Source organism: Chiloscyllium plagiosum, chromosome 13 (genome assembly GCF_004010195.1).
Source record: "Chiloscyllium plagiosum isolate BGI_BamShark_2017 chromosome 13, ASM401019v2, whole genome shotgun sequence".
In the NCBI taxonomy this organism is placed as follows: Eukaryota; Metazoa; Chordata; class Chondrichthyes; order Orectolobiformes; family Hemiscylliidae; genus Chiloscyllium; species Chiloscyllium plagiosum.
In genome coordinates this window covers 21,151,305-21,176,555 of record NC_057722.1, presented here as the reverse complement: position 1 = coordinate 21,176,555, position 25,251 = coordinate 21,151,305, and the positions used below count along the sequence as shown (strand labels likewise).

Here is a 25,251-nt window from a genome sequence, read left to right as displayed (position 1 = left end):
GCACTTCCTGCGATGGCAGGGAGTGTGGGCTGGCAGGGGGTGTGGACCTGACAGGGAGTCACGGAGGGAATGGTCTTTTCAGAATGCTGATAGGGGTGGGGATGGAAATATATCCCTGGTGGTGGGGTCCATTTGGAGGTGGCGGAAATGGTGGAGGATGATGCGTTGTATGCAGAGGTTGGTGGGGTGGAAGGTGAGGACCAGGGGGTTTCTGTCCTTGTTGTGTTGGGAGGGGTGGGGTTCAAGGCCAGTGGTGAGTGAAGTGGAGGAGATACACTGGAGGCCATCATCAACTACATGGGAAGGGAAATTGCAATCATGGAAGGAGGAGGCCATCTGGGACATTCTGAGGTGGTACTGGTCATCCTGGGAACAGATACAGTGGAAGCGGAGGAATTGTGAATAAGGGATGGCATTTTTACAGGAGGTAGGGTGGGAGGTGGTGTAGTCTAGGTAGCTGTGGGAATCGGTGGCTTGTAGTATATGTTTGTGATTAGTCGGTTGCCAGAGACGGTGATGGAGAGGTCCAGGGAGAGAAGGGAGATTGCTGAGATGGTCCAGATGAATTTGAGGTCAGAGTGGAAGGTGTTGGCAAAGTTGATGGACTGTTCAACCTCCATGTGGGAGCACAAGGCGGCGCCGATAGTCATCGATGTAGCAGAGGAACAGGTGGTGCCAGTGTAACTGCGCAAGATGGACTGTTCCACATACCTGACAAACAGGCAGGCATAGCTGGGTCCCACACAGGTGCCCATGGCTACTCCTTTGGTTTGGAGAATGTGGGAAGATTGGAAGAAGTTATTGAGGGTACTCAACACTTTTTCTGTTGCTGTTCTCTGTTGCACCGTTCTCACTTTCTCCTAGTATGAGAGATGTGTGCCTAAAATTAATCTTTGAGCTCTCAAATGCAGTGTCAGCTTTTTTTTTATTAATCAACTCATTTAACTAACAATTCTATTACTTATTCACAATAAATGGCACTTTGTCAAATGTCTGGCATTGCAGTCATTGCCAACAGATTTCAAGATTTAAAACCTTCTGACAATAAATTGTCCAATGGTCACAAGCTGTATTGGATGATCGATTGTTCAGTGGATAATAATGTTTTCCTTCTGCCTGTCCAGTTATTTCAATGCATACAATAAATTCTCCATCTCAATCAAAATTCGGAACAATAACATTTATTCTCAATGTACATTATGTGCATGATGGAATGCTGCAATGTTTTGAGTTCATGACTGACAAGGACTATCTTTTGACAACAAATGAGACATTTCCCAAAAGTGTCTATGAGTACTGTAATCCACAACCATGATATCAGCTGTCTGAACTGGTAACAATCTGAACAACTCCTGTAGCAATCAGATGATGGGGATCAGCTGCTTGAGCTATAATGGAAACTGAGATATCAGCTATTGGACACTGCATTATGATTGGGTCACAAGTGCACAAAGGGATTTGGTCAGCACTTCAGAGCTAGAACAGCCGTATACATAGATACACATTAAAAGCAACAGTAGGCCATTTGGCCCATGGAGCCAACTCAACCATTCAGTAAGATTATGCCTAATCTGATTGTTTTATTTTCCCATCCATCCCCAATAACCTTTCAACCCCTTGCTGCTGAAGAATCTATCCTTCACTGCCTCAAAAGTATTCAAAGCCTCTGCTTTTCCAAAGCTAGAGAGAATTCAGAAGAGATTTACCAGGATGTTGCCAGGTATGAAAGGTTTGAGTTATAAAGAAAGGCTGGGAGATTTTGCTGAAGTGTAAGAGTTTGAGTGGTGACCTTTTATAGAGGTTTATAAAATCATAACATATATAGATAGGGTCAGTGGAGGGTGTCTTTTCCCTAGGATGGGGGATTTCAAGACTGGGGGCATATTTTTAAGGTGAGAGTGGAGAGCTTTAAAAAAGACATGAAGGGCAATTTTTTTACAGAGGTTGGTTCAAATGTGGAATGAACTTCCTGAGGAAGTGGTGGATGTGGGTACAGTTACAATGTTTAGATAAGTGCATGAACAGGAAAGATTTGGAGAGATATGGGCCAGGGCATGCAGGTGGGACTAGTTTAATTTGGGATTATGTTCAAAATGAACTGTTTGGACCAAAGGGTCTGGTTCCGTGCTGTAAGATCTATTACAATGACTCTAAAAAACTTCCAAAGACTCATGACTCTGTGAGAAAAGAAATTTCCTCACCTCTGTCTTGAAAGAGTGAAACCTTATTTTTAAACAGCAGCCCCACACTCCATATTCTCGCAAGAGAGGAAATATCCTTTCCACATGCATCCTGTCAAGACCACTCAGGAACTTAGATATTTCAATCAAGTGGTTTCTTGCTCTCTAAATGTCAGCAGATACAGACTTAGCCGGTGCAATTTTTCGTCCTACAAGATATTTGTCTCGTTAACCTGCTCCAAGCTACTTCAATACACTGGCTTGTTTAAGTAAGGTGACAAAAACTGTCCACAGTACTCCAGTTTTCTTGCCAATGGTTTTTAGAGCTGAAGCACAGCCTCCTGACTTATGGATGCAATTTTAGAGCTACTAATTAATAACATTCTATAAAATTATTTAGGACTTTAGACTGGCTCTCTCATGTCAACCTTTAATTGTAATTGAAGGAACTCTTGTGATGCAGTGGTTGTGTCCTCATTTCTGAGCCAGGAGGTCTGGGTTTGAGTTCCACTTGCTCCAGAGGTGTGCTATAATGCATTTGAATAGTTTAGTAGAATATCTATAATTGTAATTGACTGACGTCTTACAATTATGCCATATAGATAATATGCTTCTTGTGTATTTTTCCTGTTAAAATTGATAATTTCACATTTTCCCATGTTAACTCCAGTTGCCAGATCTTTGTCCACTCACCTTATCTATGTCTCTCTGCAGCGTACTTTATATCCTCTTCACAAATTACTTTGCACCTATCTTTGTGTCATCAACAACCATACCTTCTGTCCTTTCATCCAAGTCATTTAGATACATTGTAAAAAGATGAGACCTTAGCACTTATACCTGTGGCACACCACTTGATTTATCTTGCCAACCAGAAAATGAGCCAGTCTGTACAGCCATTTTCAATTTTATGCCTTCTGTCTGTTTTCTATCAGCTAGCCAGTCTTCTTCCATGTAAATATTTTACCATGTGCACCATAGGCTGTTGTCATCCACAACACCTATAAAGTGACACCTTAACAAATGCCTTTGGAAATCCATGTTCAACATGTCCACTTGCTGTCCTTCATCCATAGCACATGTTACTCCTTAAAAGAACTTCAGTAAGTTGGTTACACAAGATTTTCCTTTCACAAAATAATGCTGACTCTGCCAGATCACCTTGAAGCTTTCTAAGTGCTCTGACAATCATTTCTAATATCCCTCCTGAGACAGGTGTTAAGCTAGCTGGCCTGTAATTTCCTGCTTTCCATCTCATTCCATTTCTAAATGAAGGAGTTACATTCATTATTTTCCAATCTAACAATGCCTTTCCCAAATCATGGCAATTTTGGAAAATTAAAACCAACACAACAACTAGCTAACTTGCCACATTTAAGACCCTAGGCTGAAGGCAATCAAGAGCTAAGCTTATGGGTACTATCATCTTTGGTTTCAGTCCCACCACTGACCATGGTCTTGGTCTCAGCCATGACCATTACACAACAGATAGGACCATTTCCAGTTGGCAGAGGTAAGGCTTTCTATCTCTGGTTCACTATTGCTACGTACAGTCATGCTACCCAATCCCACAAGACAGAGGGGAAGTTCTCTTGCAGCAGAACCAAGTGTATGAGTTTGAGGTAAAATGACCTGAATATGAGGCATGAGATCTGATTAACAGAGATTGTTGGTAGATCAGTAATGGGGGTGTGTTGAATCGCGCAGTATCTGAGGTTAGTAGTCCAGCTAGTGAACTATAGCATTTGAAGATACATTTACAGACCTTTGTCACTCTTGTGAGATGCTTGCAGCTTGACCCTTGGTATTGCCCTCCTCAGCTATCTGCTCCCTTTGTCTTCGGAGCATACGATTGAAGGGTGCATACCCCCTTGAATAACAGAACATCTCGCCTTCTTTCCACTTCTTCCACCAAGATCTCTAATGCAGCACTGAAAAGCCTTGGAGCCTGCTCTCCACACCATGTGCCATTCTTCATTGTTTCCCAAAGTTGATTCATTATCTGTCCAACTGCCAGAGCCAGTCACAAGGTATGTCCCTTTAAAACATGTAGACTAGCTTCAGAAGTAGTTTAGATTAGATACCCTACAGTGTGGAAACAGGCCTTTCAGCCCAACAAGTCCACACCGACACTCTAAAGTGTAACCCATTTCCCTCTGACTAATGCACCTAACATTATAGGCAATTTAGCATGGCCAATCCATCTGACCTGCTCATCTTTGGACTGTGGGAAAAAAACCAGAGCACCCGGAGGAAACCCACACAGACACAGGGAGAATGTGCAAACTCCACACAGACATTCACCCAAGACTGGAATCAAACCTGTGTCCCTAGCTGTGAGGCTGCAGTGCTAACCACTGAGCCACCGTGCCGCCCTGGTGCCACCATGCCGTGGTGCTAGGAAGTTACAATTTAAGTGCTGAGTACACATTAAACCTATTTAAATGAGCAGGCAACGCTGTAATGGTGTCCTTCCTACAATTCAACTAACAAATGCAGATCAAATGTACGTCTCAGTTTGCACATCCATTTTCAATCTTATTTTAACCATTTACTCCCTCTCTCCATCCAGAATGGGCTACTTGGAGTCCTTGTGACCTGATAGTTCTAGTCAGATTCATAAAGGAGGAAAGCTTTAGGGAGGGAAATTCAGAGCCATCAGAGGAGCAATGAAAATCAGAGATGCTCAAGTGGACAGAATTGGAGAAGTGCAATGATCTGTGCAATGATGCTAGAGGAAATTACAAAGATAGGAGGGATGAAGCCGTTTAACAATAGCCTGAGTTCTTGGCTTTGTGGGTTGTAGTTAGGATTTATATTTCTATGGAATTCCCCAGTGAATCTCAGAGACGCTTGGTTTAGGAACAGCTTACTATTGTCATAAAGACTTGTGTATATTCTTTCAAACAACATTATACATATAACTGGATGTTCCTCCCACTTTTTACTAAATGGGAATTGTAATTATCAGATTCAACCTTTTCTTCCAAGCAGTTGCATAGTAGTTACCATGTAGAGAAAACAGTGGGCTAGTTAGTGGAAATTCAGTCCTCTAAAATCTTATTCCGATGCTGTTTTATGAACCCTCCTAAGGTTAGGGGTGCACCCTAGTGGTGCATATTATGCATAATTATTGGGCATACATTGTATGCTTTATTTCTAATACTATCAACAGGCTTACAATATCATGCAGAGCAAAATTATCATGACCATTTTGGGTTGGAGAAGATAGTTATCATTGGACCGAAGGGTTTGTTTCCGTGCTGTATGACTCTGATCTTGCCAACCTATCCCTTTGTGAATTTTAGTAGCAATATGCTGATAGAAAATAAAATAGTTCATCAACTGCTGTCTAACATTATATGCTGCAATTCTAGCCTGGCATTGGCTACTAATCACATGCTCAACATCCTGCTTGTTAGCATTTTTCGTTCCAGTGTTAAGACACCAGGTAGCATTTAAAGAGCGCCTGAAAGGAGAAAAGGTGATAGAAAAGTGTTGAACAAGTGAAACTTCTCCGAGTATAGCTGTGCTTCCCTGTAACAGTAGTTACAGTATTAATGTCATATACATGAACTTTAGTATGGCATTTTAGATTAGATTAGATTCCGTACAGTGTGGAAACAGGTCCTTTGGCCCAACAAGTCCACATTTGATAAGGTCCCCCATGGTATACTAACAGAGAAAGTGAAGTCACATGGTGTGTAGGGTGTTCTAGCTAGGTGGATAAAGACCTGGTTGAGCAACAGGAGGCAGAGAGTAGTAGTTGAAGGGAGTTTCTCAAAATGGAGAAAGGTGACCAGTTGTGTTCCACAGGGATTAGTGCTGGGGCCACTGTTATTTATGATATACATAAATGATCTGGAAGAGGGCAATGTTGGTATGATCAGCAAGTTTGCAGATGACATAAAGATTGGTGGAGTAGCAGAAAGCGTAGGGGACTGTCAAAGAATACAGGAGAATATAGATAGATTAGAGAGTTGGGTGGAGAAGTGGCAGATGGAGTTCAATCCAATCAAATGTGAGGTGAAAGTCTAATTCTAGAGTGAATTATACAGTAAACGGAAGAGCCTTGGGAAAAGTTGATGAGCAGAAAGATCTGTGAGTTCAGGTCCATTGTACCCTGAAGGTTGCAGCACAGGTGGATAGAGTGGTCAAAAAGATGTATGGCCTGCTTGCCTTCATCAGACGGGGTATTGAGTAGAAGAGCTGGCAAGTCATGTTAAAATTGTACACAACATTGATTCGGCCACATTTAGAATACTGTGTATAGTTTTGGTTGCCACATTACCAAAAGGATGTGGATGCTTTGGAGAGGGTGCAGAGAAGGTTTACAAGGATGTTGTTTGATATGGAAGGTGCTAGCTATGAAGAGAGGTTGAATAGGTTAGGTTTGTTTTCATTAGAAAAAAGGAGATTGAAGGGGGACCTGATTGAGGTCTACAAAATCATGAAGGGTATAGACAGGGTAAATAGAGATAAGCTTTTTCCCAGGATAAAGGATTAAATAATGAGAGGCCATGCTTTCAAGGTGAGAGGTGAAAAGTTTAAGGGGGATACACACGGCAAGTACTTTACACAGAGGATGGTAGGTGCCTGGAACACGTTGCCAGCAGAGGTAGTAAATGCAGGCACGATTAATTCATTTAAGGTGTGTCTGGACTGATGCATGAATAGGTGGGGAGCAGAGGGATACAGATGCTTAGGAATTGGGTGACACATTTAGACAGTGGATTTCGATTGGCTCAGGCTTGGAGGGCTAAATGGTCTGTTCCTGGGCTGTAAATTTTCTTTGTTCTTCTTTGTTCTCTTTGTTCTAGTTGATGAGCTATTGGAACAAGTCTGCCTGCTGAGCAATCTCATTACTGATCCTCAAATAAACAGTCTGTATACCTAGTGTGAGATAGGTAAATTTGTGTAACTACACACAAAACCACACCACTATGTTTTAGACCAAGCTATGTTTTGATCATCTTCCCAAATTGACAAACTATGGAGAGCTGCCGCTTTACAGAATGATACACTAAGGTGTCCTATGGAGAGTTCTCTGGAGCTAATGAGGTGTGCAGCAATCTACAGGTTTTAGTGCAAGTACAAACGCCCAGGTCTCAATGACAACATTCCTGTTCACCTGTATTGGGGCTGCAAAATCTGGGTCATCATCTCCTTATTCAGCTCATGGTTGTAGCTTGCTTGACATTATTCCTGTCACACAATTTGGAATTCTTTATATTCTGTTAAATGTCATCATTATACAATGATGTATAAATATAAGTTGTTGAGTGGGAGTCTTTTTAATCTGTAAAATAGATCAGGATTTGATCATTTGCAATTAACCAAAATTAAACTCCATTTATCTCTGTACACTTTTTCCTACCAAGAATACTGGTAACCAACACAAGTATTCTAATATAAAGTATTCATTAACATGACTTTGATGTGATGTACCCACAAAAGAAAGGAAAGCTCCTCAGGTATGAATATACTCCAGAAATGAACAGTGCTGGAGCGATCTCCTATTCGCTCTTCAATATCGGGAGGCTGTCCCTCCTTTCTTCATTAAACCACTTCCTTGAAACTCATATTGGGCAACAATTTCCAACATGGGCTGGGATCTAGTTTGACCCAAGCATCATGGCCCTAACTCCTCTACAAAATATCCTTCCCCTCTTCCCTTTCTGTGGTCTGACTGTTTTTCTCCTCCAGACTTATGAAATTATGGCTCAGAAAACATAATTACGAAGCAGACTGAAACTGTCAACGTCTTCTTTATTAAGGCAAAAACTTTGGAGTCAACGTTTGGAATTAAAACTGAAGAATTAAACTTCATTTGACTAGCTCAGTGGATTTGAGTTTATTTTGGTTGAAGTAAAATGGAGTTCACCTCCATGGATGAATAAGAGTTTCATCATGATACCTGAAAATAGTTCATTTTTCAATAATTCGACCTTCAGTGGTGATCTGCTTTTGGCTGTAAAATGCCCCCACAGCCTTATCGGTTTACCTGTTTCAGGAATGCTAAGTTCAGTGACTTGTCATCCACATGAAATGCTGGTACCGTATTGTCAACAAGAGATCTGTTTTACTTTGGTTTGTAGGTCAGCCCCATCCCAAGCTGCTGCTGCTCCTGCAGGAGGTCCACCAGGAGGGCCAGGAAATCCAGGAGATGGAGGACCTACACAACCAGTCAATACCACCAGCAACAGAAGGCTGCAGCAAACACAGGCTCAAGTCGATGAGGTAAATTCATTTCCACTGGGGCTGTGTGGGGAAAAAGGAAACTTTAGCCCATTGACATTTGATTTAGTTGATTTGAGATATGACACACAAGAATGGACAAAGGGGGTGGTTTTAAAATTATAATCAGATGCCTCATCATTCTTTTCATGTGCACAAAAGGAGCTTTTACAAACACTTCAAAACATGTCCATAACCAAAGTATGGTTTCTGCAGTGGAAAGATTTTAGAGCAGGATTAGTCGGAGTATTGCATGAAATTAGCAAACCTGAAGTTCCAATAAAGGTAGTCCTAATGAAAGGTTCCGACCTGAAACATTGGCTCCTCTCATGCTGCTTGACCTGCTATGCTTTTTCCAGCTCCACACTTTAACGGTTTCAATAAAAGCCGAACTGCCAGAGGCACTGTGTAAAATGCCGATGATCAGAGTTGAAAAGTGTGGCGCTGGAAAAGCACAACAGGTCGGGCAGCATCCGAGAAGCAGGAGAATCAATGAAGGGCTTATTCCCAAAATGTTGATTCTCCTGCTCCTCAGATGCAGCCTGACCGACTCTGCTTTTCCCGCACCACACTGTTCGGCACTGTGGAAAGATAAGCCAAAACAGCATACTACTTCTCTGAGTACATTCCGTTGACAACTGTCTAGGAATATGCCCTTAATCGCCTCTTCCAAAAAAGAACTAAGGTATAAAAACAAAGGTTAAAATTCCAGTATATGTCTGAACACAATATGTGCATAGTAATGAATGAACTCCACTTCTTGGCCTGAAATCTTTTCAGCATTCTGCCACTTTTGTAAGTCAGTCACTAGGTGGCCCTATGTTTCCATGTGAGGTGGTGTGGCTGACAACAAAAAATGTTGTAAAAACTATTGGCCTCTGAGAATTACCTACACACAGACCTAATTTATATAGGTCATAAACATATTTGCTTGCAAATGTGCTTGCAATACTCGCATTTTATTGATTTCAAATGTTGTCTCATTGTGCTGTTTGGAGAATATTGAGACATTTTCGAACATTTAAGGCCTACATTTTTCATAGGTAACAAATTTGACTTCTTTCGCTGCTGGTCCATTAAGATTTTAACATTTCTAAAACACACATATTTTCAATTGTTTTTGAAATAGTCTGTTTAAAAGACACATATTTAAAGCCTATGCTTTTAAACAATTGTAAACAGCACAATATATTGATGGAATTCATCAATCGTGAAGAGGGCATAGATTATCTGCTGTAAACTTAGTTTTCTTTTTCTTGCATCTGAAATTACAGGAAAATATATGAACAGTTTCTGACATTAAATCGTAAATGTTTTTGACTAATGGACTGATGCTCCCTACTCCTTCCCTGTCTGTTAAATCAAAATTATATCCAGTTGGACAATTTGGTTTATTAATTCATATGTTGTGGGCTTTGCTGGCTGGGCCAGCCTTTATTACCAATCCATAGTTGCCTTTGAGAAAGTGGCGGTGAGCTGTCTACCTGAACTACTGCTATCTATTTGGTGTGGGTATACCCAAAATGTCGTTAGGGAGGGAGTTCCAAATTTTGACTCAATAGCACTGAAGGATAGGCAATATATTTTCAAGTCTGGATAGTGAATGACTTGGAGATTGTAGGTTTTATTCCCATGTAACTGCTGCCCTTGTCCTTCTAAATGGTAGTGGTTGTGGGTTTGGAAGGTGCTGTCTAAGCAGCCTTGTTAAATTTTGATAGTGCATCTTTTGGATGGTATACACATAGCTATTACTGAACACCGGTGGTGAAGGGAGTGAACATTTGTGCATGTTGTACCAGTCAAGTGTTTTTCTTAGATGATGTTCAAAAAGTGTGAGGTGAAGCAGTTTGGTATGAAGACATTGAAAAATGATCAGGCAGTTTCCTTGCCTATATTTGACCTGATATCATGCTACTTCATTGGATCCAGAGACTGCTGGACATTCTCAAGCATGAAGATGTTGGTGTGAGGGACATTGTGCAGTCTGGCACTGCAATTCGTAACCTTAAAAATCTCAGCCATCACCTACTGAAGTGCAAACGTTTGCAACGGAGGAATCACCTCTTCCCTCAGTCAGATAAATAATGGCTGTTACACTTGGGATCGGTTGAGTGAAACATTTTCAGGGCTTTGACATCCCTAGATGTGGAGAGGCAAAGTTTTCTTCATTCACTCTCTGTTTTGGTCCCCTCTATTGTGTTGTATGCTCTTCTTTCCTTTACAACAAACAACACACAATGGAGTGTTGACATGGGTAGAAAGACATACATAGATACTGAAATATGTCAGGGTGATGGGTATTTGTCTTGTAGGCCTGTGAGTTAGGAGAAGTTGTACAGTGAAGTTCCAAGTTGAGAAGTAATACTAGAAAACGTATGCTCCTGTTTAATGCACAGGTTTTTAAAAATAAAAATCTCTTGCATTTATATAGCACCTTTCCAAACCTTACTTCCCTAACTTCTTCACAGCCAATGAAATACTTTTGAAGTGTAGTCACTGTTATAATGCAGGAAATGCATCAACAGTTTTTCCCCAATAACGCTCCACAAACAAAATGAAGTAAATGAACACAAATTGGTTTCAGTGGTTTTAGTTATCAGATAAATATTGACTAGGATGCAGATAGAATACAGTTGTTATTCTTTGAACATTGTTATGGGATCTTTTATATCTATCTGAGGAGATAAACAGGGCCTGAGTTTAATGTCTCATCTACAGAATGGTGTCTCCACCAGGGCTGCAAAGCCAGCCAAGAACTATAAGAGTGCATGGATGGAATGGAACGTGTCTTGCCAAGACCTGTAGCTGAACTATATAACTCTGTCACAACAGTGCATTTCTCCACCTTCCAAGCCCTGTGGAACTCTCTTGAGGATTAACACAGTGCATTGAGACAGCAGTAAAATAATAAACGTATATGAGAGTGAGACACTGGGAAATGTTCTGTTCTTTCCAGGTGGTGGACATCATGCGAGTGAATGTGGACAAAGTCCTCGAGCGAGATCAGAAGCTATCAGAGCTTGATGACCGGGCAGATGCTCTCCAAGCTGGGGCATCACAATTTGAAACAAGTGCTGCTAAGCTGAAGAGGAAGTATTGGTGGAAAAACTGCAAGGTGAGAAGTTTGAACCAACAGAATATTATATACTCTCAAACTGAGCAATGCCTGGAAGCATAATGTAAGGAACTCGGCATCAGTGGGTGATAAATGTGTTTTAGTTTCCATATTACAGAAGGTTAAAAGATGTACAAATATTGATATTTATCATATATGTACATTAAACTATCTAACAGTATGTGTGCAATTCTATATATACCTGGCCTACAAATGAAAATCAAGCATACACTGCAACTGTATGATATTATGGATGATTTTGCATTAATGTACAAACACATGAATTCAGAACAACAGTAGGCCACTATGCTCCACCAATCAATAAGATCATGGCCAATCTGATTACTCCAATATTCTACTCCATACCCTCCTCCCGTAACCTTGTTTATCAGAAGTCTAGCTGCTTGTGCCTTTAAAATATTCCAAGTTTCTGCTTTCTCCATCTCTTGCTGAAAAGAGTTTCAAAGTCTGTGAGGAAAAACATAAACTGCAAGAAGTATTTCCTGTCCCTGGCAATGGTGAGAGATAATGGGGTTAGTTGACCCTGGACTCTGCATCAACTAAAAGCTGGGCAGGGACATCTATGTGGGAGTTTTTCAACTTGCCAGCAATTAAGGCCTTTGATTTATTAATTAATTGTCATTTGAAGGTCTAAACTTTCCACTTCTTTGAACACTTGCCTGCCCACGTAGAAGAAAATACAGCTAATTTCAGACTGCCTGCCAGCTTAGATTGGGGACAGTCTGGGAACAGTCAGAGGTATGAATGAGGGCAAGGATGTTTCTTATAAAAGCCATTCCTCGTCCTTGCCTCTGACCCTTGTGACCTGCTTCTCCTAACCACCTACAACCCGCAACGAAAATGGAAAAATGATTTCTTATCTCGCCACAGAATTCCTAAAGGAGTAGGCCTCGACTGGCAGACTTCGCAACCCTGATGTTGCTGCCCTCTCTTTGGCCAGCAGTGTCTGGTGACTCATACTGATAGGGCGAGATAGTTGCCCAGCAGTTCTTATATGCTGAAATTGGGTGTTATCTTGCTGGGTTCTTTAGCTGTACCATCACCTAACACACACACACCCACACTTAAAAAACAAAGGGAGACTTCCACCACAAAATGTCAGTTTTTCAGGAATGACATTTAAACTTCTAAATTTTGTTACAGTCCTGAATTTGCCCAAATCTTCTGTTAAATAACGTATTTAAAACCATTTTGAATGCAATCAAAATGTTTACTGTTGCAGGCTTGATATTATGTTTAATTGAGTAAGATTATTTTCACAAAATTTATCACATAGTTTATGAATTCAGTCATAAAAAGTAAAACATAATAATGTTGAAGGAATAAATCCTTTTAAATGTCAAGACTAGCTTTACTTCAAAAGTAAACACAAATTGTTAAATAGTTGGAGTTTTTTTCTGACATGTCTCTCAAATTTTAAAACAAAACACTACTTATGACGTTCTTGCAACTGGAGAAATATTACCTTTGTTAAAATTTTCCTATTCTATTCTTTCACTCATTTTTACCTTTTAATAATTCAATACTTTACTTAAAACCAGTTAATTTGTATTAGATGTTTTGTGTCATGTGGGATCTACTATCCACTGTGAGATTGCTGCAATTTTAGAGAAACAGGACCTTCAAGTGTTTGGAAGCAAATTCAAGGACCTTTTTTCTGCTATTCTCATGTCAGCAATGTGAGCACAAATTATCAAGGTTATGTCATGGATGTGATTAGTTCAAACCTTTTTGCATATTGAAGTCAAGTGATCCACTGCTACAGTAAGAGTCACAATCTTTCTAGAATCAGAGTCATGTAACACAAAATTTGTACCAGCAGTTAAATCTATAAAAGCTGAAAAAGCTCGTGTAGCTTGTGAAAGCTTGTGTAGACTTTTATTCACACAGATTATCTGTAAAACAGATAATAAGCAATCATTTTGACAAAAATAACCTGAGCACAGAGAAGCAAATTAGAAGATCTAACCTGTTGCTTTTGAAAGAAAGAATGTTGGCAATCAGAATTTTGTCACAATAATTATCTAAGTGATTACAACCAAATGAATATCAATAGCAATTACATGGCAGGTATAATTGTCGCACCAGGCTAACATTTTCATTCGGAGGGTGGTTTGATCAAGGAACGAGCTGCTAGAGGCAGTGGTAGATGCAATATTCAAAAGACAGATACATAAATAGAAATGGTTTAGAGGGATATGGGCCAAGCGCAGGCAAATGGAACTAGTTTAGTTTGGAAACTTGGTCGACATGGGCAAGTCAGACCAAAGGGTCTGTTTCCATGCTGTATGACTCTATGATTCTAAGTTCGCAGTGTTATTTTTTTTTCCTCATCCATTACATTATGTAATTTGGAATATATACTAATGGAACTTATGATGTGAATGAGTATTATTTAGATTAGATTACTTACAGTGTGGAAACAGGCCCTTCGGCCCAACAAGTCCACACCGACCCGCCGAAGCGTAACCCACCCATACCCCTACATTTACCCCTTTACCTAACACTACGGGCAATTTAGCATGGCCAATTCACCTGACTTGCACATCTTTGGAGTGTGGGAGGAAACCGGAGCACCCGGAGGAAACCCACGCAGACACGGGGAGAACGTGCAAACTCCACACAGTCAGTCGCCTGAGGCGGGATATGAACCCGGGTCTCTGGCGCTGCGAGGCAGCAGTGCTAACCACTGTGCCACCGTGCCGCCCACATCACCACATTCTAAAAATTTGTAAAAACTTTGGATTTTACATACACTTCTTCCCTATAAAACTTTGTTTCCTATGACATCTTTGTGTCAACTTTCTTTTTCCCACTAGAAACCTTCTGTTTCCATTTTTGTAAAGGAAACATTTAACACTGTAATTCCAGCCACCTCTTAGTGATGGTGCTATGTTATCTCTCACTGTCTACTTCAGAGAGACTATTATACTATACCAATGCTTCTTTTCCACTTGCCAAGCTGTTGTTTGGGTTGGTATTCAACTATCCATAGTAATGTGCCAGAATTTAAATAACCAGCAAATAGTTAGACTTCTCTTGTGGGTCTAATTTCAATGAACTTTCGCAAAACATGCTGCTGTAAGTGGGAGATCTAACCTGCACTGTGCCCTCAATAAGAGATCTAGGACCGATATGATCAAGGCAAATAACTGCATCTCCTTAATCAATCAGGTTGAAAATTATTTTTGGGAAAAACAGGGTCTAAACCAGGGAATGCAAACTAGAATCCAGAGTTCAATTCTGTGTCAGATAGACTGAGAAAATCAATTGGATTTAGGGAGACCATAAGAAATAGGAACAGGAGTAAGCCATTCAGTCCCTCAAGTCCATTCCACCATTCAACAGGATCATGGTTGATCGGACATTCCTCACATCCATCCTCCTACCCTTTTCCCATAACCTTTGATTCCCCAACTGATGAAGAATCTAATCATCTCAGCCTTAAATATACACAAGGACTCTTCTTCCACCCCCACAGTTCTCTATAGCAAAGGAGTTCCAAAGAGTTACTACCCTCTGAAAGAAGAAATTCCTCCTCATCTCAGTCTTAAATTGACGGCCTTTATTCTGAAACTATGCTTTCTGCTCTAAGACTCTACCATGAGAGTGGGTCAGTGGTTTGCAGTGCTGCCTCACAGAACTAGGGATCCAGGTTTGAGTCTAGCCTTGAGCAATTGTTTCTGTAGAGTTTGCATGTTCTTCCTTCATCTGCATGGGTTTCCATCTGGTGCTCTGCTTTCCTCCCCCAGCCCAAAGGCATGCAGGTAGGTAAATTGGCCATGTTAAATTGTCTGTAGTGTCCTGAAATGCGCAGGCTAGGGTTAGCCAGGGTAAATGCAGGGTTATGGGGATAGGGTAGGGGGCTGGGGTACTCCAAATGAGTTGGAGTATCAGAGTAGAGAAGGCTTATTGCGACTGTACACAGTGCTGGTGAGACCACGTCTAGATTACTGTGAGAAATTTTGGTCTCCTTATTTGAGGAAATATATCATTTAACCTGAAGCAGTTCAGAGAAGGTTCATAAGGATGATCCCTGGTATGGAGCATTGTTTTTTGAGCAAAGGCTGAACAGGCTGGTCAGTACAGACATGGTGGGTCAAAGGGCCTGTTCCTGAGCTGTGTTATTCTATAGTCTCATTGAAACATATTGGATTTTTAAGGGGCTCGACACGAAAAATCCTGGGAGGGAAGATGTTTCCCCTCGTATAATCCTGGAATCCCTACAGTGCATAAAGAAATGATTCAGTCCATCAATTCCACACCAAACCTCTGATGAGCATCTCACCAAGGTTTGGTGTGGAATTGATGGACTGAATCATTTCTTTATGCACTGTAGGGATTCCAGGATTATACGAGGGGAAACATCTTCCCTCCCAGGATTTTTCGTGTCGAGCCCCTTAAAAATCCAATATGTTTCAATGAGACTATAGAATAACACAGCTCAGGAACAGGCCCTTTGACCCACCATGTCTGTACTGACCAGCCTGTTCAGCCTTTGCTCATAAGACAATGCTCCATACCAGGGATCATCCTTATGAACCTTCTCTGAACTGTTTCAGGTTAAATGATATATTTCCTTAAATAAGGAGACCAAAATTTCTCACAGTAATCTAGACGTGGTCTCACCAGCACTGTGTACAGTTGCAATAAGACTTCTCTACTCTGATAATCCAACTCATATGAAATAAGAGTGATTACTCCATTTGCCTTCCTGATTACCTGCTGCATCTGTGTGCTAGCTTTCTGTGTTTTATTACAAATACTCCCAAGTCCCTTAATGTTGCAGTTTTTTGATTAGATTAGATTCCCTACAGTGTGAGAACAGGCCCTTCAGGCCAACAAGTCCACACCGACCCACTGAAGAGTAACCCACTCTCCTCTGACTAATGCACCTAACAACTATGGACAATTTAGCATGACCAATTCACCTGACCTGCACATCTTTGGAATGTGGGAGGAAACTGGAGTACCTGGAGGAAACCCACACAGACACGGGGAGAATGTGCAAACTCCACAGGAAAGTGGCCCATGGCTGGAATCAAACCTGGGTCTCTGGTGCTGTGAGGCAGCAGTGCTAACCACTGAGCCACCATGCCACCCTAGACCAGTTAAATAATGATTATTTTTAAAATCAACTTTTAACCATTTTAAAACCTCTAACAATAATTGAAATCATAAAAGCATAGATTCCGCACTTGTATCAGCTACTATTCAAAGATTCTTGATTGCTTCAGTTAAGAATTATCATGCTGATAGAAAAAGAACTTAAAGTGGACTAAGTGAGAGTTACTCTTTTTGTGGCAAGTTTAGCTCACCTCTGACTTTAGTTCAAAAATTTAAAGTCGTTTGTCAGCATTAGAATGGGAGCCAAATAGTGAGCCATTACTTTCGTACAGCGTATGCAGAGAGTGCATCTTGCCCAAGAACTCATGGAATTTTGTGCTTAATTATACATCTTTGCTCATCTGAGTTGCTGTCTAATTTGCAAAGGATAATGGTAAGCACCATTAGTCCCACTTCTATTTTGATATTAAATCATGACCATTATAATGTTATAATTATTTAAGTATTTAGGTTGAGTATATGACTTTAGAATTAGGACTTAATGACCTCTTTCTATCATGGTCCAAATGTCCTTCACATCTAAATCCACTTCACCTGAAGAATTTTTCACCTGGTTTACATTACAGATTGACTAGTATGTGAATAAACTTGGAAAGTATCAGAAACGTGGAGCTGGACATACGGCATCTGTGGAGAGAGAAACAGAGTTACAGTTTCAACTCAAAACATTTTCAAAGCTCTCAAACTGAAGTTTTATAGACAAGACGTGATTACATTGAAAATTGGACACCTTTGAAAGGCTTTTGAAAATAATATTCTGTTTCTGTTTTTAAAGATTTCCTACAGTGCAGAAACAGGCCATTCAGCCTGTGCTGACCCTCCGAACAGCATCCCACCTAGACCCTGCATTTCTACCTAGCCTGCCCATCCTTAAACAGTATGGGCAATTTAGCTAATCCACTAACCTGCACATCTTTGGACTATGGGAGGAGTCCAGAACACCCAGAGGAAGTCCATGCAGACGTGTGCCAACTCCACACAGGCAGCCCAAGGGTACAGTTGAACTCGGGTCCCTGCTGCTGTAAGGCAGCAGCGTTAACCACTGAGCCGCTGTGCTATCCCAAGTGCTAGTAATGTAGAACATGTTGCTATAAGGAGTATTGAGGTGAAGAGCATAGATACACTTCAGAAGATAGGGTTCAGAACAGGAGGAGAAATGAGGAGAAGAGATGACTTGAAGGGTATGGTGATAGAGTTTGCTGATGAGTAATTTGAGAGGCACCAGTGGAGCATAAATACTAGCCTAGACCAGTTGTGCCAAATGGCTTGTTTTGTGCTGCAAGTGTGACATAATGTAGTATGTGCGAAACTGAAATCCACAATAATGGTAAAAATGACAGATACACAGCAATCTTCCATTCTTATTAGTACTTCTGTATTAACCAACATTAGTACTCTGTAGCAAAGTGCACATTATTGACCCTACAATAACAACTCCAGTCATTTATGTTTTATGTGACATGTATCACTATAAGTGATTGAAGATTGATGTATAAAATGTATTCAGAAAATAATTAAATTAACTAAATCTGACTTTATGATGTTGTAGCATTGGTCTTACTGCTAAACTAATTTTTCTGTTGTCATACTTTCAGATGATGATTATACTTGGAGCAATATGTGCATTCATTATCATCATTATCATAAGTAAGTACCTTGTCTGAAATACATGATAACTATGCATTAATTAAACAAGCTGTCTTAGCTCATAGCTTTAATTTAGATTTGAAGAAATACTCACTGGCATTTATAAGAATGAGAGGCTTTCTTATTGAAGCTTATCACATTCTGAGGAGACTAAATAGGGTAAATACCAAGATGATGTTCCCTTTGTGGGAGATTTTAAAACTGGGGATACAGTTTGAAAATAAGGGGCCTCCCATTTAATACAGTGATGAGGAGGAATTTCTTCTCTCAGAGAGTCATTTGCAGAACATTTATCTTTAGAATTCTCTTCTCCAAGAAGAGAGACTAGATCTTTAATAAATTACCGACTGCATTCAACGCATTTTTGATCGACAAGGGATTCCAGGGTTCTCGGAAGTAGTCAGATCGCCATGATCTGATTGAATAGCAGAACAGGTATGATTCTGTTCCTACTTTTTAAAATGTTATGATCTTTTCTTCTCTGCCCCTTTATCCAGTTTGGGACTTTTCCAAGCTGATACTCTTTTTTGATGTGATCTGCTAAATGGGAGGCTCTCACTCTGGAGATTTGAATGATTCCCGCCCTTGACTTCCAGTTGAAGTTGTCTGATGTTTATTAAGCTTCATTTGCCATTTTAGCTTTAGTTTTAGTGGCTGGATGGCTTTTGTTACAGTAGCAGCATGTAAAATACACATGAGCCTAAATTTTGCCATCACGACAAGGACATATCAGGATAATGTAAAAAGAATTGGGAATAATTCTGGGATTCCTACCTTCATTCCTGTTTTGGAGTATGCTATTTTTATAGCAATAAGATTGCAGCTCACAAGTCTGCAGACAGCAGTTCCTGCCTCCTAACTCCATTATGGGGATGATGACTTCAGAATCAGAACCATGATGGAACCCTGTTCTGGAGTCAGGAAACAATTGACACACAAGTTTAAAAGTTATTGCTAACTTCACATGTCACAATCTGCACGATATGTGACCTTAACTTTGGGGTTGATAATATGGCTTTGTTTATAAAGGTTAGTGACCATTAACCTGACCAATATGGTTTCACCCATGGTTCACGACACCTCCAAACTGGTAAGAAACACAGCAATCATCAGGAATATGCCCATTTCTATGAAACTTGAAGGGGGCTCTAACATAACCACTTCCAAAGTGGAGCTGCTGGTGTCAGGATTATAACTCAACCATGATCCTAAGGTCATAAAGATACCACACAATAACGAGAGAGGTGAGAATCCCAGAATTTGTGCCTACCTTTGTCTCCTGGCCCAACACAGCTTTGCCCTTGCTTTGGGATGGTAAATCCACACACTGGTTTTCACTTCCCTTTTAAAGTGATTTAGTTTCAGAACCCTGTCTTTTGCCAGTATGGTTGTGCTATCTGATTCTCAACTCTTCCTTGTGGCTCTCTTCCAGTCTATTTCTGCACCTGAGGAGAAAGAAGTCCGACTGAAAATGCAGCTCAGCTTTGTTCTCGTCAGCCATACCTTCTCCAGTGTCAGATATTATTTATTAATCTCTGCTTATAACCATGGTTGTTTTTATTTTGTCTTTAAGCTACCCTAATTATTCAAAAGGGTACATCGATTGATATCTAAATCTGAATAACAATTTAACCAGCTATTTACTGCCGAATAGTTATGTATGTAGGTTCATGTCTTAAACATTCCTAGATGAAACTAGCACAATATAGTTTGGCCTTCAATAGTTGGATCATGTTTCTGAATATATCTCTGTGACATTTTTCTGACTTGTCAAGTCATCCCGAGGTAATTGTCTGAAATGCCTAAAGCCTTAACAACCATCAGAACAAATCCCAGACTTAAATTGTACAATATAAAATCACCAGAAATTTGTAACATCTTGGATCTGAACATAACATTCCAGTTTTAAAACAAGTTAATCATTGCATTGCAGATCTTACACATGATGATACAAAATCAAAAAATTAGGCTTGGTGTTAGTACTATGAACATAACAACTGAGTAATAAAATTAAACAGACTGTTCAATATTTGGAGCTGTCTCAGATCAGATAAAAAAAGTCCCTGAAATGTTAATTGATTTTAAAGTATAACAAGGTCAACTTTAGGCTGAGTAAGGGTAATTGCATGACCATAGCCTTCAGCACAGAGCAAACAATGTTTTGTTTAGGATATGTGAACATTTGCTGGGTTTAGGGATTATGTCTGACAGTAACTGGTTTCTCAGAATAGAAATCTATCCCAAATTGTCTGTAGTCAGTAAACCATGTGGAATATATCAAACTTTTACTAAGCTACACACAGTTCCAATAAACTTGTTGAAGAGAAAAGAAAATAATGATCCAAATTTGACATACTAAAAGTTTGACTAGAAATGCCGCCTTCAAAATCGAGATTAGAGACACCCTTGAATTTATTTGTGACAACAATCATGACCAATCGCACAAATTGGACAGAAATCACACAAATTGGATACAGGGGGTGCAGTAATTTCCTCTAATCATTTGTTTCCTTTTATGCCCAATATAAAATTCCGATGGATTAAGTTCAGCTGATTTTTCCAGCCATTTTGTTCTTCATTATGATTTTAGGATTTAAAGCAGGACTGACAGATGTCAATCTGCACCACAAATTTCACGATTACTGACCTAATCTACAGTTCATGTACAGATTAATGTAAACATATTTGCTGTACAACATCTGTATATTGGCACCTCCAATACCAATTCCAATAGTAAAGAAGCAATAGTACCAAGAAGCACCCAAGTAATGAAAGCATGTTTTTGGCCATTTCATCCAGCCTGATCCATCATTGACAGAGTTGATGCCCATGAAATGCTGCAAATGATGTGGGCATCTGCCTGAATCATGTTCACAACCCAAACCCAAGACTTAGAACAGGGTCAGTTCTATACTGTGGCACAGAGACTCAGTCTGGACTTTGCAATCTCGCCTAATTATAGTGATTTTATATAAAATAGCAGAGGCAATCACTGTATTTAAAGTCTGTGAAGTCTCCAGGATTACATTATATTAATAAAGTATTGCCCAATTATCAGTCGCTTTTCAGAATAGAACTTGGGTTGTGGAAAGAAAGAAACAATAATTAAGAAAATAGTGTAAGCAACAATCTTCCTGTTTTGGTATAAATAGAGTATATTCAATATCTGCAGCAGACCTATTCACTTCGATCATTTGTGGATTGTTTGTCAAATGGCATGGGTGTCACTAAAGATCTCTTTTTACAAGACCTATAAAATCCCATCTTCTGAGCAGACAGAGTTACTTAACAAAAGATTGATTTCGACCAGACCATTGTACCATCATGGCATACCAATGCAGGAAAAAAGAGATTGATTTTTCATGTGATTTCTTTTCAACAATCAAACAGAATGTGCTTTGAATGGGCCACAGAATTTAAATACCATCCAATCCGTGACCTGGGACCTGACTGTAAATAACTTGCAGAACCCTGAAGTTCTCATATTTTTTAAAATTTCAATTTTAAATCATCATTCCCTGATTAAAACTGATATTTCCACACTTTTGCATGATGTCCATTTTTTTTCTTTTGGTTTATAATATCTTCATTAAGGGTCTTTTCTTATTCAAAGGTCTTAACTTTCTGGATCCCCTATTCACTGAAATTATCTTATGTGATATTAGAATGGATTGCATAATCTATTTTTAAAATGTTGGGTTAATAAGTGTTTACCTCCTTCTTCCATTATTGTATATATGGTGTAATCTGTAATGTGCTATCCTCTGAAACCGTGAAAGGGGAACTGCAGAATACATGCATCCCTATTTGCTAAATGTATTGTAAGTAGTTTGATTGTACACTGATTTTGAAAGCTTTGTGTATATTTCCATGCTGTACATGCATTCCTGCAGTGTCCCACAAAAGTAAAAATAATATAGCTTTACAGCTTTATATTTCATACATCTCCCCTCCATTTTTAAGTTTTAGTATTCCCTTTACTATTCTTAATTCCCCTACACACTGGTCACAATCAGTGGAAGGAGTCAGTTGTTTGGTCTTGAACTCTGTGTCTGCTAATGCCACCAGTTGAATTTACTCATGGGATACTGTACAGTTGAAGCCTTTGCAACTGTCCTCTCATCATTTTGTTGTCTCCCTTTTTCTGCTGCTGTGAAAGTGTTCAGTCTCACTTCCCACCTGTCCCTTCATGCTATAACCTGCTGGAAACTGTATCCACCCTGAATGGAAACCTTAAATCCTTCCATTTCTTTATGGTGCAACACCTTGGTAATGAGCCACTGTGACCACCTTGCCTTATGACTTCTGATAGTTTTTTGAGTGATGTGATTACCTGAATCAACTATGTTCTCATGGCAGTCAGAAGTTTACAGTCAGTTTTAAACTGAAGGTCCACTTCACCAAAAATTGAAAAGTCACTTTTTAAAAAAAAGTTTTCTGATGATTTATTGAACAATTTGATGCTTGTTGTTAAATTAAACTGTACTATTGCCAACAGGATCAATCCACAGAGGATACAGTGAGCGTTTCATGACCCAAACTTAAGTTTCCCCATATATAAAACGTTTGACTAATATGGTGTAGTTTGTATGATGCTTCAGAATTTTATTTTTCCAAGTTATGGAGAATATAAGGATAATTAATTATTTCACAGATCTGACCACTGACAATATTATCAAGTTTATTCTTTTTACATTTGAATATTTGAACTGATTTATTCTCAGCACTGTTAAGTGAATGTAGTCTTCAACAGCCCGTTCTTCAACTTGTTCTGATTTATTTGTGAACAGCTGCTGTGCAACATTTGGCCATACCAAACTTACAATACTCCTTGTGAGTTCAAGCACTGCAGTCAATTTTTCAAATGGAATAATCTTGTTTAAAAAATGAATGAAGTGGAAGGAGTATTGAGAGGGGTCCATAGGCGTGCTTCGTACAGTCGTTTTTATAAAAATGCATTGGTTGAAATTAAGATGTGTGACTTCGGTATAGGATAATATTAATGTGTTCACATGGACTTCTTCTGTTCATTAATTTAAGAAAGGCACTAACCTATTTAAAATAATCAGCAACACATTTTCACACCATTCCACCACTGAGCCTTGCCTACTTCTTTCTATCGAGGCCCTGTTCTCTTCTTCACTTTGAGCTTTGGTTCTCCTGACCCCTTCACATCATCATTCAGCTCTACCTTCTCAGGAACCAGATTCTCCTTTCCCCTCTGAGCACCCATCTGTCTCTTGCCTTTTGGGTTTTTCCCTTTCAGACTCCAGTTCTCCTTTACAACTCCCTGACACCCACCTAATCCCTTCCCGGACTCCAGTATTTTGAGAATGCATCAATTTCATTAAGAAACAGAGGAAATGTAAAATTCCACAAGTAACCATATAACTGGAAGTATTTTAGCTCTTTTATTTAAATTAAGTATGGAATTGCTGTTGACCTGCATCCGTAATGATGGCACAATAGCTGGGCCTACATCACACTTTTGTTTTAGGTTTAGAATTGGTGGTTAAATTTAGAAGTTTGCTTATTATTACTTATTCAGGTGAGTTGTTAGCGACTTTTTTTTAGTTAGAGTAGTTGGGGTTAGGTTCAGGGTCCACAATTAACTTTAGGGTTTGGGGACAAGGTATCAGGGTTGCAATTAAGGCTTTGATGTTCAGGTTAAAGTTGGAAGTTGATAGTTTGCATTAGAACTATGGGTCAGAACCAGGGTTAAAAACACAAACAGAAATGTGTCGTAACAAGAAGTGACAATCCATGACATTGTCACCAGACATGCTCAGAAGAATAATACTTGGGACTGACCTTAGATAACAGGACATCCGAAATATTAACTTAGTCTAGATTAATACAAGGTGAAATTTATATAGATTTCACCTGATTTCTGTTGTTAAAGACAGCTTAGCCACAGAACATTTCAGCAGTTCTTTGGAGGGGAAAGAAACATTGGGAAATGCTTACTGTAAGTCAGATTGCTCGATTAATTTGTTGAAAAAATTATACAAGGCATATTTTGTTGTACCTTAGTAGGTAGTGGAATAGAGCTCAATGAAATATGTTGGAGAAGGAAACTGAGAATGCAGGAAATGGGTCAGTCAGTATTTAAAAGAAAAAATGACAAATTAATGTAGGCGGGACTTTGTGTCAGAGCAGAGGTTTCAATTTTTACTTCAGACCTCCAAGATTTCTTTATCTCAATGAAAAATACCAGAATTGAAGAAACATACTAGCTGAAAATAAATGGACACCTACAATGCTGTTGTTAATTTTCTATAATGGTTTTGGAATATTGTTATACCACAATTTAGAAAAATTGTAATGTTTTATATCTTTTTGCTCTCAAGGACATTCCAATGAATCTGTAGTTGTTAGTATTTTTCTTTAATGTCTTATAGTACTTTATAACGTTAACCTGTAAGAGCCAAAACTGGATTTTCTAAGTGCTTAACCTGGAGGTGAGTGCATTTCTGTCCCTGTCCCACCTAACAGCACCACCACCCCACTAAACATAAATCATTGGGAATTGCATGGAAATGTTGCATTAGGTATTTACCAATTTGATGTCGCAATGATGAACCTGTTAACACTGAGTTTGTATTCTGTGTGTGCGTGAGCGTGTGTGTGTTTTTATTTAAATTGGTGAATGCAACTTCCATGTTATGTGCAACATTGATGTAATTGTCTTGGCAAATAAACTTTTGTTTTAAAAAACACTTTGCTGGTTGTTGTTCACTTGCTTTCAAAGGTTTCCCCTTCAAAAACGTTGATGAAGAACTACATGAGGCTTGGTTTTGCAATGTTGAGATTGTTAACATCAAGTCTGTCTTTTACAAGGTTTACATCTACATGTGATTAGCATGAAACATTACATTAACCACCATAGGCAGAAAATAGCTTGGCAAGGAGAATAGAACAATA

General features: G+C 39.4%; 1 protein-coding gene across 1 annotated transcript; it reads left to right on the top strand.

The window, feature by feature from the left end:
* The first annotated feature begins 8,075 nt into the window (after window positions 1–8,075).
* Window positions 8,076–25,046, top strand: LOC122555833 (vesicle-associated membrane protein 2-like). Its single transcript, XM_043702014.1, has 4 exons — window positions 8,076–8,420; window positions 11,374–11,532; window positions 18,276–18,327; window positions 19,760–25,046. The coding sequence occupies exons 1-4, from the start codon at window positions 8,091–8,093 to the stop codon at window positions 19,774–19,776; spliced, it is 558 nt and encodes a 185-aa protein (XP_043557949.1). The 5' UTR covers window positions 8,076–8,090; the 3' UTR covers window positions 19,777–25,046.
* Window positions 25,047–25,251: the final 205 nt, after the last annotated feature.